Here is a 19,427-nt window from a genome sequence, read left to right as displayed (position 1 = left end):
AAAAAAAATTCTAACTGATTTTATACAACATCATATATGATCAGATATAATTCAGATACGATCCATGATATCAGATACGATTATATATGATCGGAAATTAGTGTTCACATATAATGTTATATATGATCTAGTATTAGATATTATTCGATATGGTCAACTATCGGATATGATCATACATATCAAGTAACAGATATGATCACATAACAAGTAAAATCATATATGGTCACGTAACAGATATAGTCCTATATAATCAGTGATCATATATGATCATATATGACCAAATATGTAATGCTGTCACATACCAATGATCATTTATCACACATCAGATATGATCATATATGGCTACATACCAGATATGATCATATATAAGTGCATACCAAATATGGTCATATATAATCACATACCAGATATGATTACATATGAGTGCATACCACACATGAGCATATTCGAGCACATAGTAAATATGGTCATATATTATCACATACCAGATATAATCATATATGAGCGCATACCACATATAAGCATAAACGAGCATACTAATACTAAATATGGTCATATATTATCATATATTAAATATGGTCATATATGATCAGATACCAAATATTGTCATATATCAGATATGATCATATATGATTACATACCAGATATTATCATATATCAGATACGATCATATATGATCACATACCAGATATTATCATATATCAGATATGATCATATATGATTACATATCAGATATTATCATGTATTAAATATGATCATATATGATTGCATATCAGATTTGATCATATATGATTACATACCAGATATTATCATATATCAGATATTATCATATATGATCACATACCAGATATTATCATATATCAGATATGATCATGTATGTGCGCGTGCCACATATGAGCGTAAAAGAGCATACTAAATATGGTCATATATTATCATATATTAAATATGATCTTTTATGATCAGATACCAGATATTATCACATATAAAATACGATCATATATGATCACATATCAGATATGATCATATGTGAAATCCAAAATGATAATTTTTGTTGATATTTGAAAACTCTATCCCGTATAACTCTAAATTGTGAAATATCCGCTTAATTATTAAACTTATAATATATTTATATAAAATTTTTGTTATAGTTTCATTTTCTACAAGAAAACTCTCCATTAATTTTATCATATCTCCGATAGTTTACTGACAATTTTAACTCAAAATATCATGTTTTTTTTCTTTACATTTTTAAGTTAATCACTTCATTAGTTAATCACTTAACTCTTAATTGAAAAAATATAATATTAATAATGTTATTTGATTAAAGTATAATTAATCACCGAAATAGTACAATGATCTAAGAGTATAAAAATAACCAGTGATCGAATTCGATTTGTGGCTCCAAGTCGATAACAATAAAATTTAATTGACATAGGTTTTTTTTTCTCTATAAATTAAAAATTTTTAATAGCCCACATATTAGTTGTTATTTCTAGCCTATCCGACGAGGAATTGCGCCGAAAAAATTGTTCACGGAAATTTTCAAATTGTATTTAAAAAAAAAATATGATGGGAATTAAAAGTCAAAGGTTCATAATTTTCTCACTATTGATATTCGTCTCCGTATTGAAGTCAACTGAAGAATGTCAGACAAGGTATTTTTTATACACTTTTTTTTTTTTTATATTTATTATGAAAAATCCTCTGGAATGAGTACCAACAACATTATATTCAAATTTTCAAAAAATTCAAATTTTGAATTTTCAAAAAAACTTTTTTTTTTTTTTTTAATTCAATTTTCATGTCAATCATGACATTTCCTTTAAAATGAGTACCATCATGACTATTCGAATTTTTCAAAATTCGTATTTCAAAAAAAATTATTTTCAAAAAAATGACTGTGTTTTTGTGTTCAGTATAAAAATTCCTCTGGAACGAGTACCCACAAGACTATATTTAGGCTAAAAAAAAAATATGAGTGCTTATAAATTTTCAGTGCACCAGCCATTGACAGATTTGATGAATGGGAAAATGACGCGCCGATCACAGACTCAGTTATTAAAAATTCAGTTGCTCTGACTTCGACACTAAGTCGTGCAAAAAACCATAACAGGCAGCATAATTTACAACTTTTCAATACTTTATCCTGCAAAGGAATTTTTAACAACGACGCCATGACAATATTGACTTCTATGTGTGATCACTGTTATGAAGTCGACCCAAAAATGGAAACTGTCCAGTACTACTGCGTGTAATTATTACAAAAAAAAAAATGATTTTTTTTTTATGTCCCCCCATGAAAAAAATTTATAAAAAAATTATATATGTTAATATATAAAAAAAATACATAAAAAATATATAAATATGTATAAAAAATATATTTTAAATAGTTAACTTTTGGCCGATTTTCGTATATATTTTATACATTTTAAATATATTAAAAATATAAAAAAATATATTAAAAATATATAAATATGTATAAAAAATATATTTTAAATAGCTAACTTTTGGCCGATTTTCGTATATATTTTATATATTTTAAATATATTAAAAATATATCTTAGAATATATAAAAAATACATGTATAAAAATATACAACAAATATATTTTTTTTTTACATTCAAAATATAAAAAAATATATTTTTTTTATAAAAAAAATATATTAAAAATACATAAAAAATATATAAATATATATAAAATATGTATAAAAAATATATTTTAAATAGCTAACTTTTGGCCGATTATCGTATATATTTTATATATTTTAAATATATTAAAAATATATCTTAGAATATATGAAAAATACATGTATAAAAATATACAAAAAATATATTTTTTTTATATTTAAAATATGAAAAAATTATATTAGTAATATTTTATTAAGTTAATCACCAACCTAGAAAATGAAATATAAAAAATATATTTACTATATTTTTTTTACCTAGGTTGTTGGCTGAATTAAAAATATACAACTAATATATTTTTTTTATATTTTAAATATAAAAAAAATATATTTTTTGTATATTTTTATACATGTATTTTTGATATATTCTAAGATATATTTTTAATATATTTAAAATATATAAAATATATACGATAATCGGCCAAAAGTTAGCTATTTAAAATATATTTTTTATACATATTTTATATATATTTATATATTTTTTATGTATTTTTAATATATTTTTTTATATTAAAAATATATTTTTTTTATATTTAAAATATAAAAAAATATTTTAAAAATATATAAATATGTATAAAAAATATATTTTAAATAGCTAACTTTTGGCCGATTATCGTATATATTTTATATATTTTAAATATATTAAAAATATATCTTAGAATATATAAAAAATACATGTATAAAAATATACAAAAAATATATTTTTCTTATATTTAAAATATAAAAAAAATATATTAGTAATATTTTATTAAGTTAATCACCAACCTAGAAAATAAAATATAAAAAATATATTTTTATACATGTATTTTTTATATATTCTAAGATATATTTTTAATATATTTAACTATATAAAATATATACGAAAATCGGCCAAAAGTTAGCTATTTAAAATATATTTTTTATACATATTTTATATATATTTATATATTTTTTATGTATTTTTAATATATTTTTTTTATATTAAAAATATTTTTTTTTTATATTTCAACATATATAATTTTTTTATAAATTTTTTTCATGGGGGATCTTCTCATTTATAAAATTTTTTTTTTTTTTTTTTTTAAAGGCGGGATTGTTTTACCACAAACCGATTCGAACTCTGCAGACAATTTCATGCCGATACATCAGATGAATTCCGAAACATCGTACACGAGACCAACTTAATTATTGAAGAATTAAGTGGAGTTAAAATGACTGAAGATTCGAATATTGAAAAGTGAAAAAAAAAAAATAAATAAAATTTTGAGATGTTATTTTTTTTGTAACTGTTATAAAATTTTCTCTGGAATGAGTACCCACTTAAATATGTTCTGACGTCAATAAAAATTTATTAAAAACAGAATCTATTTTTAATTTTTAATTAAAATACTAATGATCTGATATCAATTTTTTAAATTCTAATTTTAGTTTTAATTTACGACTCGTTTTATTTTTTTTTCGATAACGGGGAATGGGTTTTTTTTTATTGGGGTTTTTTTCACGCAATTAAAAAATTTAATTTCTCTATATCAAGTAATTAAATAAGTAACTAAATATATATTTATAAATTAATTATTTTTCTGTAAGTGCGATGGCTTACGTATGATAAGAATTTGAAAACTATAAAATAGTAATTTGGAAAAAAATGGATTTTTAAACCATGGAGGGAAGAAAAAATGAAAAATATGTAGAAATATGTCATATTAATTTTTTATTATGGGAATTAAATTTTTTAAGCATTGATATATTGATATATATATGTATGTATATATATGTATGAAAAATGGATATTTATAAGAGAAGATTAAGGTGAAAATTTTGGTTTGCTTCCACTCAATAATTGAATAAAATATGCGATATGTTCTATTGGCTGATCGATTCTCGCTTGATAACTGGATAGACAGTGGCCGAATTTCAATGGCGTGAAACAATTATGCCTAGAAAAAAAAAACATTTATCGATTTTAATGATAGATATATCGATATTAATATTAAATCGATATATAGATTTCAATATAACATACACTGTAAAAAATTCGCGGAGTGAATGAATTTTTAATTATTCACTCCCCTCGGAGTGAAATTCACTCCGGAGCGGAGTTTTAAAAATGTTATGATTAAAATATAACTCCACTCGATAAAATCGAAGTAAAAATTCGCGTATTACATTATTGATCAGCTGATATGCACACACATACTCACATACATATTTAGGCACACACGCGCACTCGCACACACACGAACGCACACATTCGAACACACACACGCACAAATTTGCACACATGCACACATTTGCACACATGCACACATTTGCACACACACACATTTGCACACACGCACACATTTGCACACACGCACACATTTACACACACGCGCACATTTGCACACACACACATTTGTACACACGCACACATTTGCACACACGCAAAAATTTGCACACATGCACACATTTACACACACCCACAAATTTGCACACGTGCACATATTTGCACACATGCACACATTTGCACACACACACATTTGCACACACACACATTTGCACACACACACATTTGCACACACACACATTTGCACACACGCACACATTTGCACACACGCACACTCGCACACACACGAACGCACACATTCGAACACACACACGCACAAATTTGCACACATGCACACATTTGCACACACGCACACACACATTTGCACACACGCACACATTTGCACACACGCGCACTCGCACACACACGAACGCACACATTCGAACACACACACGCACAAATTTGCACACATGCACACATTTGCACACATGCACACATTTGCACACACGCACACATTTACACACACGCACACATTTACACACACGCGCACATTTGCACACACGCACACATTTGCACACACGCAAAAATTTGCACACATGCACACACGCACAAATTTGCACACATGCACACATTTGCACACACGCACACACACACATTGTTTAGCAGTTTCATATAAATTAATATAAATTTATTTAAGTATTAAAACTCCGGACCGGAGTAAATTGGGAGTGAAATAAAATCCGCGTCACTCCGAGATCACTCCGCTAAAAAAAAACTCCCAATTCACTCTGCATGCGGAGTGATTTTTTTCAAAACTCCGGAACTCCGAGTGGTGGAGTGAATCCGGAGTGAATTCGGATTTAATTTCACTCCCAATTCACTCCAGATTTTTTACAGTGTAGAGATATCGACTTCTCTTAGAAATCGAGCTATCGATTTTGATAAAAAGTGAGATATCAATTTTAATAAAAAATCGATATATTGAGTACGATAAAAAATCGAGTTGTCGCCTTCTTCCATAATTGAGATGTCGCACGAAGAAAAAAAGTTTCGTTCTCATAACAGAAGACGAGATAACATGATAAGCTTACGGTAACAAATGAAATTGTGACGTAACTGATTAGTCGATTGGTTACGAAAACGCCATAATATTTTTATAACAATATCATCTTACTTCGGAGCCGGCAACTCCCTGATTAAAAGAAACGATTCAAAAAAATTTTTTTTAAATCTTTTTGAATACTTTTAAATCGACTTAATCGACATCGTTTTTTAAGAGGAAATAAAAATGAATAGTTTTGAATCGACGTATAAAAAACGATTTAATTTTTCAAATATTTTCAAATACAGTTCTTTTGTCTTCTGGTTACAAAAAGTTTTTTTCCGTGCGATTCTAATAAAAACCCGATCTATCGATTTGATAAAAAAATATTTTTAACTTCCCGCTGAGAAAATCGACGATTTTCAAAAAATTCGAGGTTATTGGTTTCACCCCGATTTTCAAAAACCGGGTTTTTATCATATGTCGACATTTGAAGGTGCTAGGATGCTCTTCTGACATTTTCAGAGCGATGTCTGTATGTGTGTGTGTGTGTGTGTGTGTGTGTGTGTGTGTGTGTGTGTGTGTGTGTGTGTGTGTGTGTGTGTGTGTGTGTGTGGATGTGTGTGTGTGTGTGTGTGTGTGTGTGTGTGTGTGTGTGTGTGGATGTGTGTGTGTGTGTGTGTGTGTGTGTGTGTGTGTGTGTGTGTGTGTGTGTGTGTGTGTGTGTGTGTGTGTGTGTGTGTGTGGATGTAAACCTCTCATATCTTTTTGATGAATGAACCGATTTAGATGGTTCTTGCGGCATTCGAAAGATATTTTCTGAACTTAGATTTTCAAAAAAATTCTAGACCATTTAGTCAAATGAACTCTGAGATATTTAAGAAATACGAAAAAAAAAAAAAATTTTTTTTTTGGATATTGTGAAAACTGTTGGATCGATCAATTCCAAAATCTAATCAGCTCTAGAACTCGATAAAAGCTTTCGATTGCCACCAAGAACATCTCAATCAGATAATCCGTTTAAAAGATATCGTCGACGAAAGAAAAAGTAGGAAACGGTTTTTTGCAAATATCGTCGAAACGACAAAACTAATCATTCCCAAAATTTTATCAGCTCAAGACCTCAATAAAACACGTCGATTGCCACCTCAACCGTCTTAATCGGTCAATTCGTTTACGAGATATCGTTGATTAAAAAAATAGTGAAAAACGTTTTTTTCCAGATATCTACAGAAAAATTGAATCATTCGATTTTAAAATCTAATCAGCTCTAGAACTTAATAAAGAGCTCGAAAATGTATCCACAATAATGTTTTCGAGCTCAACGAGCTCGAAAACAGCGGGAAGTTTTGGGGCTGGCCCGCAGGGTTAACCGATAGACCGATTTTTTTTAGTTCGATCGATTGTATCGATTCATCGACTAATCTAGCATCGATTACTTAAGAATTATAAATAATAACAGTGATAATTACATGCATCTCCAAAAAACATTATTTTTAGTCGGCTGCAATTCGACGCAATACGAACACAATCCATGCAATACTTTACCAATATCTATATCATAAGTGCCATTGCACTTCAAATATGAAAAATATGACTCATCAAAGACGTGATGGTTCGTCATCGCCTCATAATGACGCAAGAATCGTAAGTACTGAGTTCTTTCGATAATATCGGTAGTGTTTATCGATATTTTTTCAACAACTTTGGGTGCCACTTTTTTCTGCGGGGGTGAACTTGAAAAAAAATTTTTAATTACTTGTAAAACTCATAAATTAATAATCATAAGTAATTAAAAAGTAAAATAAATACCTCGAGGAACATTGATGAGTTGCATGAATTTTGAAAAATATATAAATTATAATGAAAGATATATTTAATAAATTTTTATTCATTTTTTCGAGTTTTACTGCTGCTCAAGTCAGTGATGAGAAGAAAATGATTGATCATATTTTTTAAAACTTATTTATAATTGTAAATTCAACGGGTCATTGGAACGAATATCCGATAATTATTTTTAAAATATAAAAATTTCCGGTCGTTAATTTTAATAACTTTTTAAAAATAAAAACGTAAAAAACAATTTTTATTAGAATTTATATGACAGGAAACTTAAAAAAATAAATTTTTATAGACTTCTCATATTTATTTTTATCAATAAGTCGTAGGAATACAGAAAAAAAAGAGTATATGATCGTATGTGACGTCATATAGCCGTGAAATATTTTTTCAGATGGAATTTAATTTAATTACGCGGGAAAATATCATTTGAATACAATATATGACAGTATATGACGATATATGACAGTATATGACGATATATGACAGTATATGTGCGATATATGACAGTACATAGTGCAATATGACGATATCTGATACAATGTGACGATCAGTATTCGCAACAATATACCAGTAAAGTGTTAAAAGAACATATATGTCGATATATGGTCGTATATGATGGCATAGATTTAATATATTACAAATAATGATCATATATGATCACATCTGATGCTATATGACATAGGTCATATATGTTGCTTTGACACTAAACTGTAATTTTATTAACATTAATCACCACAATATAGCGTCATATATCATCACATAGATCATATATCGTCATATATGATCATATATTGTCACATATGTCATATATGGCCATATATGTTGCTTTTGAAGTACGAAAAGTATTTGTAGTAAATATAGTAACCGATTTATAGGATTCGATATCATCATATATGATCATATTTCGTCATATACGATCAGATATCGTCACATGTGATCACATATGACCATATATGTTGCATTTGAAGCACTAAGAGTATTTTTATTGAAAATAGTAACCGTTTTATAGGATCAGATATCGTCATATATGATCAGATATCGTCATATATGATCATATAATGTCATATATGATCATATATGACCATATATGTTGCTTTTGAAGCACTAAGAGTATTTTTATTGAAAATAGTAACCTTTTATAGGATCAGATATTTTCATATATGATCAGATATCGTCATATATGATCATATATGACCATATATGTTGCTTTTGAAGCACTAAGAGTATTCTTATTGGAAATAGTAATTGTTTTAAAGGATCAGATATCGTTTTATAGTTTCAGATATCGTTTTATAGGATCAGATATCGTCATATTTGATCATATATCGTCATATATGATCATAGATCATCATGTATGATCATATATGATCATATATGACCATATTTGTAGCTTTTTTAAAGTACTAAAAGTATTTTTATTAGAAATAGTCACCATCCTATGGGACCAGATATCGACATATACGATCATATATCGATATATATCCTATTTTTTGACAATTATATGCATTTCTACATTAAAGTATCGCTGTCCAATGTGTTGAAGATTAAAAATCGTGAAAACCTGGATCAGTTCCACTGAGTTTTTTAACAAACTGTCGGACAGGTGCCATGGGCTGATCCGCCATTTCACTGTAATCTCGTAAACATTTTTCAAAATGCAAGGTAGTGTAACATTTGTCCCTTAAAAATGAATAATTGTAAGATTATTGATATCAATTTGGTAATTCGATAAGTAAGTTTTGTATTTACATGCAATTCCACTCGGAATCAAAATTATTAGACCCAAAAGTTTTACAAAAACTACATAGTCCTCTTAGTACGTCACCGACATCTCTGTCATAAGTACCACGACATTTCAAGTATTCGAACCATTCTCTATTAAATGTTTGTTCATGACTTATCATTTTATTATAGTCACGTAAATATTTCAAGTGTGGCGTTGTCTCGATTATTTCAGTATCGACAGTTTCACGGTGCGAACTATGAATTTATTATTATTTATTTATAAGAGTATATCGATATAATGAAAAATAATATGTAACACTTACTTTTTTGAACATTGATGGCCACCATGAATGTTAATATATATAATTATTGTTATAAAAAAAAAATTTGATAAATATTCCCTCATTTTTTTTAATAATAAATTAAAACAGATTTAAAGTCAGGTTTAGTAAAATCAAAAGTTTTTAAATGATATCAATATATATGTTTTTATTTTTACTGATAACATCGGTCACAAAGACTATTAAAATACAATTACTGTAATTTGTATTTTATGAGTCTTAAAAAAAATCTTATATATAAGTTTTTTTTTCTTTTATAAAATTACGGCAGGAAACGTCAAAAATATGACTGGATATAATTCAATATATCATATATCGTCATATATAAACATGTTTGAGGTTTGAATATTTTTTAAAAATTTTATTTCAAATCATTGATAAAATATTATCAGAAACTGTCAGATATCTTTCAGATAATGTCATATATCATCATATACCTCCATGTGTTGTCATATATCGTCAGATGCTGGCATATATTACTATATTTAATCATATACTACCATATTCTGCCATATATTGGCTTAGATTATCATATGGACTATAATGTCATATATACTTCCATGTACTGTCATATACCACCATCATCATATACTGACATATATCACCATATATAATCATATACTACCAAATATTGTCATATAGTGGCTTAAATTATCATATACTACTATATAAAGTCATATATACTACCATGTACTGTCATATATCATCATATACTGGCATATATTACCATATATGATCATATACTACGACACATCGTCATATATTGGCTTAAGTTATCATATAAACTATATAATGTCATATATACTATCATGTACTGTCATATATCATCATATACTGTTATATATCATCATATACTGACATATATCACCATATATATTCATATACTACCAAACATTGTCATATAGTGGCTTAAATTATCATATAATCTATATAATGTCATATATACTCCCATGTACTCTCATATATCATCATATACTGGCATATATTACCATATATGATCATATACTACCACACATCGTCATATATTGGCTTAAATTATCTTATACTGTCATATATCGTCATATAATGTCATATATTATCTTATACTGTCATATATCGTCATATAATGTCATATATTATCTTATACTGTCATATATCGTCATATATTATCTTATACCGTCATATATCGTCATGTAATGTCACATGTTATCTTACATCGTCATATAATGTCATATATTATAATATACTGTCATATATCGTCATATAATGTCATATATTATCTTATACTGTCATATATCGTCATATAATGTCATATATTATCTTATACTGTCATATATCGTCATATAATGTCATATAGATGTCAAATGCAATCATATACCCATTTTTTGGCTCTAATAAATATTTATTTAGTAAACTATAAATTTTTCTATAATATTGTAGCAAGACTCATGAATTGAGGCGTAGATCCACTGAGTTTCTCCACAAAACTACTAACAAATTTAACTTGACCATCACTTCTTTCTCTGTAATCATGCAGACATTCTCCAAAATGTAAACCCGTGTAACATTGATTCCTATAAATAAATAAAGTCTGCATAACCGATATTAAAATAGTGAATAAATTATTGGGAGGTTTTATTTACATGCAGTCCCACTGATGACGTAAATTATCTGATTTAAATGTAGAACAGTAACTACATAATCCTCTCAGTACGTCGCCGACATCTTTGTCATAAGTGCCGTTACATTTCAAATAATGGAACCATCGTTTGTTAAATGCTTGCTCATGACTTATTATTTTGGTGTAATCACGCAAATATTTTAAAAATGGCGACCGCTCAATTATCACACTATCTTCGGTTTCTTCCGGTATTCCCTGGCTTTATAATTATTTAGTGTCAAAATTTGAATATTTTATAATTAATAGTAATAATAATAATAATAATAATCATAATAATAATAATAATAATAATAATAATAATAATAATAATAATAATAATAATAATAATAATAATAATAATACTAATAATAATAATAATAATAATAATAATAATAATAATAATAATAATAATAATAATAATAATAATAATAATAATAATAATAATAATAATAATAATAATAATAATAATAATAATAATAATAATAATAATAATAATAATAATAATAATAATAATAATAATAATAATTACCGAGACGAACACTGATGACTATCGTGTAGATTAAAAAAAATAATAATTGTGATAAAAAAAAAATATAATGAATTTTTAATCATTTTTATTGGAATAAATTTAAACAGATATCACCTCAATATGATAACAGCTTAAAATTTTTGATAACATGAAAATTTTTATTTTGTTATCTCTATTTATAATAACCCAGAAGTAATTAAGATACTATATATATATTTGGATAATACGTCAAAAAAAAAGTGATAAAAAAAAACCTAATATAGCTCTAATTCTATTAATTGATAATAAAAAAGACATAAAGAATTCCACTCGTTAAATTTTATGTTTACAGAAATAGAAAATACTGATAAATAAATAATAATTACAATTGATTTCTTATTTATAAATCGACAGCAAAAAACATATGTGTAGATAAATTTTTGTTATTTTTTTATATTTTTGTAATTTTTTTATCATATACAAGCATATATTATCGTATGTCATCATATATTAACATATAGTTCTATATATTATCATATACGAGCATAAATTATCATATATAAGAATATAAGGCCACATATCGTCATATACGAGCAAAAACGATCATATAGAAGCATATAAAGCCATATATCGTCATATACGATAATATACTGTCATATATTATCAGATGTTATCATATCTTGGCACATAGTTTCATATATCATCATATAGAACATAAATCATCATATATAAGCATATACAGCCACATATTGTCATATAAGACAATATATTGTCGTATATCATCATATATTGACATATAGTTTCATATATCGACATATACGAGCAGAAGTCATCATACAGAAACATATAAAGCCACATATTGTCATATACGAAAATATACTGTCGTATATCATATATTAATGTATACTTTCATATATTGTCATATACGACAATATACTGTCGTATATCATCATATAGTCACATATAGTTTTCTATATTATCATATACGAGCATAAATTATCATATATAAGAATATAAGGCCACATATCGTCATATACGAGCAAAAACGATCATATAGAAGCATATAAAGCCATATATCGTCAAATATGAGAATATACTGTCATATATTATCAGATGTTATCATATCTTGGAACATAGTTTCATATATCATCATATAGAACATAAATCATCATATATAAGCATATACAGCCACATATTGTCATATAAGACAATATATTGTCGTATATCATCATATATTGACATATAGTTTCATATATCGACATATACGAGCAGGAGTCATCATACAGAAACATATAAAGCCACATATTGTCATATACGAAAATATACTGTCGTATATCATATATTAATGTATACTTTCATATATTGTCATATACGACAATATACTGTCGTATATCATCATATAGTCACATATAGTTTTCTATATTATCATATACGAGCAGAAGTCATCATATATAAGCATATAAAGCCACATATTGTCACATACGAGCATAAATTATCATATATAAGCATATACAGCCACATATGATCATATATGACAATGTACTATCGTATATCATCATATATTGACATATAGTCTCATATATTATCATATACGAGCATAAATCATCATATATAAGCATATACAGCCTTATATTGTCATATACGACAATATACTGTCGTATATCATCATATTTTGAGAATATATTGTCATATATCAGCACATACTATCATATTCTGATAAACGGCCATAAATATATGAACTTTTGCAGAAAAAAGTTAATTTTTATTCAACTCAGTATCGAAAGTCATAAAAATTTGCTCTTTTCCACTCAACTTTTCTACAAAACCATCTAGATATTCTACGGTCTTTCCAATTTCTCTGCTATAGTAACCCGAACAGTCACTAAGTCCAATTCCCGTGTAGCACTTATTCCTGAATTTAAAAAAAAAACGAATATTTTTAGTAACGAAAAAATATCATTTTCGCGAGCTATATTTCCTACTCACATGCAATCCCACTCAATTGTACTGTAATCATTTACTATCATCGCGCAATAATTACACAAGCCCTGTAATACGTCTCCGATTTCTTGGTCATAAGTTCCATTGCAGTCTAAATATCTGAACCAAATTCTATTAAATTTTTGTCTCATGTTATTCCTTCCCTTATTTACGTCTCTTAGAAATTTTAAATATTCCGTTCTCTCGATTATTGCGCTGCTATTTTCAGTTTCCGCTGGTGCGCTGTCAATTTTTTTATAAATTAGTACTTTTATTTTTTTGGTTCAATAAAAAAAAACTATACCTCGGTGTACATGCATCTGTTTCACTTATTAAATTAATTATACACAAGATAATTATAAAAATAAATAATTTATAATTTTTATCCATTTTTTTTTCTTATGACCGTGAATTTTTTTTTCTTTACTGAGGTCTTGTTAATAAATATGTATCATATTTATAATGTTTTGTCTTGTGAAGGTTAAAAAAACAATAAAAATAATTCACCGGAAGTAGTATTTTATTTTTAAAAAATTATTTTTTTATAGATTCGAAATTCGACCTCCGAAATTTTTTTCCTAATCGCTGGTAATTTAAATTCTGGCTGAACTATCAACTTTACGAAAAATTTATAAGGATACTTTTTTTTAGGAAATTGAATTTCCTGTAAAATTGATCCTTTTCACTTTTGCGATATCTCTTATAGTTTGGCCACAATTTAAAAAATAAGTGTATGTATGTAGAAAAATATTTGCCAGGATGAAAAAAGATGCTGCGGCTGACATTGAACAGAGAAGAGAAAGGACGATAATTAACATTCAAGATCATATGGCACTTGACAATGATCACTTGGACACTGACGTTCCTCATGTAGAGTAACGCCCATCGATAATTATTAAAATCTTCTATATTTCCTTCGTCGCGAATTTGGTCCGCGTTATTTTTTAGGATTCTGTTTTTATTTTTTTCTCAAAATGAAATTATTTGTTGTTAATTTCCTTGGGATTATGATTATTGCTGCTAATTTGGCCGGTTGGAGTGAAGGGATATTTTTAAATGATTACTGTGAAGATTTTAAAATTGATAAAAATATTGATTTGAGTGATAAAATAATTGTTTTGACTGGAGCGACCTCTGGGATTGGGTTAGAAACTGCTAGATTTCTTTATCAGAGAGGTAACTTGATATATTTATTGATTTATTATTAGTATTTTTGGTGATTATGATGATCAATATATTTTATTTTTATTAGTAGTTTTAATTGTTTAGATTATTAGTATTTTTCAGGATCAGTACAATTAGTATTTGTCCTGATAACCATGATTAGTATTTTTAATGATTATTATAATTAGTATTTTTAATGATACTCGTGATTGGTAATTTTATTCTATTGGTATTTTTTTACTAACGATGGTTAGTACTTTTAATCACTAGTATTGTTAGTAATTTTTATTAACGGTAATTAGTACTTTTAATAATTAGTATTTTTATTAGCGATGATTAGTACTTTTACTAATTTGTATAGCTAGTAATTTGTATAGCTAGTAATTTTTACTAACGGTGATGAGTACTTTTAATAATTAGTATGGCTAGTAATTTTTACTAACGTTGATTAGTTATTTTAATCATAAGTATTTTTTATTAGCTATGATTAGTTCTTTTAATGATTAGTATTTTTATTAGAGATGATTAGTATTTTTAATAATCAGCATTTGTTATTAGCTGTGACTAGTTCTTTTAATTAGTATTTGTCCTGATAACCATGATTAGTATTTTTAATGATTATTATAATTAGTATTTTTAATGATACTCGTGATTGGTAATTTTATTCTATTGGTATTTTTTTACTAACGATGGTTAGTACTTTTAATCACTAGTATTGTTAGTAATTTTTATTAACGGTAATTAGTACTTTTAATAATTAGTATTTTTATTAGCGATGATTAGTACTTTTACTAATTTGTATAGATACTAATTTGTATAGCTAGTAATTTTTACTAACGGTGATGAGTACTTTTAATAATTAGTATGGCTAGTAATTTTTACTAACGTTGATTAGTTATTTTAATCATAAGTATTTTTTATTAGCTATGATTAGTTCTTTTAATGATTAGTATTTTTATTAGAGATGATTAGTATTTTTAATAATCAGCATTTGTTATTAGCTGTGACTAGTTCTTTTAATGATTAGTATTTTTATTGGCGATGATTAGTACTTTTACTAATTTGTATAGCTAGTAGTTTTTACTAACGGCGATCAGTACCTTTAATAATTAGTATGGATAATATTTTTTACTAACGTTGATTAGTCTTTTTAATCATCAGTATTTTTTATCAGCTATAATTAGTTCTTTTAATGATTAGTATTTTTATTAGCGATGATTAGTACTTTTAATAATCAGCATTTGTTATTAGCTGTGACTAGTTCTTTTAACGATTAGTATTTTTATTGGCGATGATTAGTACTTTCACTAATTAGTATGGTTAGTGATTTTCACTAACGGTGATTAGTACTTTTAATAGTTAGTATTTTTACTATCGATGATTAGTTCTTTTAATGATTAGTATTTTTATTGGCGATGATTAGTACTTTTACTAATTTGTATAGCTAGTAGTTTTTACTAACGGCGATCAGTACCTTTAATAATTAGTATGGATAATATTTTTTACTAACGTTGATTAGTCTTTTTAATCATCAGTATTTTTTATCAGCTATAATTAGTTCTTTTAATGATTAGTATTTTTATTAGCGATGATTAGTACTTTTAATAATCAGCATTTGTTATTAGCTGTGACTAGTTCTTTTAACGATTAGTATTTTTATTGGCGATGATTAGTACTTTCACTAATTAGCGTGGTTAATGATTTTCACTAACGTTGATTAGTTCTTTTAATAATTAGTATTTTTACTATCGATGATTAGTTCTTTTAATGATTAGTATTTTTATTAGCCATGACTAGTATTTTTACTAATTAATATGGTTAGTGATTTTCACTAATGGTGATGAGTACTTTTAATAGTTAGTATATTTACTATCGATGATTAGTTCTTTTAACGACTAGTATTTATATTCTAGCGGCCATTAGTATTTTTTAAATGTTATTATTTTTAGGTGCAAAAGTAATAATACCATCACGTAATATCACCAAAGCTCAACGAGCCGTTGAAGATATTAAAAAATCAAATAACCCGTAAGTTAAATTAATAAAATTCAATACATCAACAAAAATAAATTCTTATAATTTTCAGAACCGCCGATCTCATAATTTACCAATTAGACCTAAATAATTTCGAAAGTGTCCGCAACTGTGCGGAAAAAATAGTCAATGACTATGAAAAAATCGATATATTGATAAACAACGCTGGTATCGTCGTTGATAAATTTATGAAATCAATTGACGGATACGAAACTCATTTGCAGACCAATTATTTGTCGCCATTTCTATTCACATTATTATTGTTGCCTGCTCTAGCAAAATCTAATGAAGCGCGAATTATTAATTTGACTTCGCTCTCACATTATAGTAAATTTATACACACACATTTATTTATATATATATAAAGAATAGAATTGATAAAAAAATTTTTTTCAGTTGGAGTCATAAATTTTGACGATTTGAATACAGAAAATCCATTCAGTACAGTATTTGCGTACTCGCAAAGTAAATTATCGATTTCGTTGTTCACACAAGAGTTAACACGTAAATTACAAAGTAAAATATTATTTATTCAATCGATTAACTAAAAAAATTTATGTACCAAATTTTCGAGTAATCGATACAGTTCAATCTATCGATACTTGGAGTAGTAGATTTTTCAAATAATAGTAATAATTTCATTTTATAGATAATATATTTTATTTATTTAACAGAAAATAATTTAACGAATATCCACGTCTACGATGTCGATCCATCTCTTGTGAAAACTGAACTTTTGGATAAATTTTTCCCATCTTCATTGACCGCTCTAATAGAGCCAATTTTAAAAAATAACAAACAAGGTGCTGGTACTACTATCTACTGTGCCACCAGTCCACTAGTTGCTCATCAAACCGGTCTTTATTACATGTATTTATATTTATCATTTCATATATATATATACATCAATATATCAGAAATTGAATACGCTTTTGAATGAGTACCCACATGATATATTTATTTGTATATGTATATATACATATTTATATATTAATATATCAGAAATTGAATACGCTTTTGAATGAGTACCCACATGATATATTTATTTGTATATGTATATATACATATTTATATATCAATATATCAGAAATTAAATACCCTTTTGAATGAGTACCCACATGATATATTTATTTATATATGTATATATACATATTTATATATCATTGGATCAGAAATTAAATACCCTTTTGAATGAGTACCCACATGATATATTTATTTGTATATGTATAGATACATATTTATATATCATTATATCAGAAATTGAATACGCTTTTGAATGAGTACCCACATGATATATTTATTTATATATGTATATATACATATTTATATATCATTGGATCAGAAATTAAATACCCTTTTGAATGAGTACCCACATGATATATTTATTTGTATATGTATAGATACATATTTATATATCATTATATCAGAAATTGAATACCCTTTTGAATGAGTACCCACATGATATATTTATTTATGTATGTATATATACATATTTATATATCAATATATCAGAAATTGAATACGCTTTTGAATGAGTACCCACATAATATACTTATTCATATATATATAAAATATGTTTTCAGTAACTGTGACGTTACAACACCGGCACTACGAGCAATGAGTCCAAGTTTAGCTGAAAAATTATGGAACAAAACTATAGAACTAATAAATTATTCTTCGCCATTGTTATCATTAAAATAAATTAAACTATGTAAAGTACAAATTCTTAGTAGGGATAGAAGTAGGTAGTGGGGTTATTACTCTAGTAAGGGAAACTTGTAGTTAGACGTTACCATAGTAACGATCGTAGAGTGGGAGCGTTACCATGGCAACGAGCGTGTAGAAGGGGACGTTACCATGGTAACGAGCATGTGGAGGGGGACGTTACCGTGGCAACGAGCGTGTGGGGGGAGCGTTACCATGGCAATGAGCGCGTGGGGGAGCGTTACCATGGTAACGAGCGTGTAGAAGGGGCCGTTACCATGGCAACGAGCATGTGGAGGGGAATGCCATCATAGCAACGGAAGCACAGAAGCAAGGGAAGTCTTACCATAGTGACCGGTCGGAAGTGAGGTAAAAAGAAGGGGAAGACGGACATATAAATGAAAGTTTTACTGTAACAATTAAAATTATTTTTAATGATAATTTAATTGATTGTAATTTAATTATTGAATTAAAATAAAAA

The 19,427-nt window shown here is 26.8% G+C and overlaps 4 protein-coding genes across 4 annotated transcripts; 2 read left to right on the top strand and 2 right to left on the bottom strand.

Moving 5' to 3' along the window:
* The first annotated feature begins 1,509 nt into the window (after positions 1-1,509).
* Positions 1,510-3,976, top strand: LOC130675996 (uncharacterized). Its single transcript, XM_057481944.1, has 3 exons — positions 1,510-1,655; positions 1,997-2,251; positions 3,750-3,976. The coding sequence occupies exons 1-3, from the start codon at positions 1,567-1,569 to the stop codon at positions 3,901-3,903; spliced, it is 498 nt and encodes a 165-aa protein (XP_057337927.1). The 5' UTR covers positions 1,510-1,566; the 3' UTR covers positions 3,904-3,976.
* Positions 3,977-10,945: 6,969 nt separating this feature from the next.
* Positions 10,946-12,205, bottom strand: LOC130675427 (uncharacterized). The gene is made up of 3 exons (XM_057481121.1): positions 12,086-12,205; positions 11,540-11,776; positions 10,946-11,470 (listed from the first exon to the last, which is right to left on the bottom strand). The coding sequence occupies exons 1-3, from the start codon at positions 12,166-12,168 to the stop codon at positions 11,323-11,325; spliced, it is 468 nt and encodes a 155-aa protein (XP_057337104.1). The 5' UTR covers positions 12,169-12,205; the 3' UTR covers positions 10,946-11,322.
* A 1,486-nt stretch (positions 12,206-13,691) lies between these two features.
* Positions 13,692-14,462, bottom strand: LOC130678050 (uncharacterized). Its single transcript, XM_057485076.1, has 4 exons — positions 14,349-14,462; positions 14,051-14,287; positions 13,863-13,976; positions 13,692-13,716 (listed from the first exon to the last, which is right to left on the bottom strand). Exons 1-4 carry the CDS (start codon positions 14,432-14,434, stop codon positions 13,692-13,694), a joined length of 462 nt encoding a protein of 153 aa, XP_057341059.1. The 5' UTR covers positions 14,435-14,462.
* Positions 14,463-14,873: 411 nt separating this feature from the next.
* On the top strand, positions 14,874-19,373 carry LOC130665028 (retinol dehydrogenase 12-like). The gene is made up of 6 exons (XM_057465275.1): positions 14,874-15,220; positions 17,158-17,236; positions 17,295-17,569; positions 17,639-17,758; positions 17,917-18,112; positions 18,826-19,373. The coding sequence occupies exons 1-6, from the start codon at positions 15,019-15,021 to the stop codon at positions 18,941-18,943; spliced, it is 990 nt and encodes a 329-aa protein (XP_057321258.1). The 5' UTR covers positions 14,874-15,018; the 3' UTR covers positions 18,944-19,373.
* The last annotated feature ends 54 nt before the right edge of the window (positions 19,374-19,427 follow it).

This window comes from Microplitis mediator, chromosome 1 (genome assembly GCF_029852145.1).
Source record: "Microplitis mediator isolate UGA2020A chromosome 1, iyMicMedi2.1, whole genome shotgun sequence".
Taxonomy (NCBI): domain Eukaryota; kingdom Metazoa; phylum Arthropoda; class Insecta; order Hymenoptera; family Braconidae; genus Microplitis; species Microplitis mediator.
This window is presented reverse-complemented; position numbering and strand designations above follow the sequence as displayed.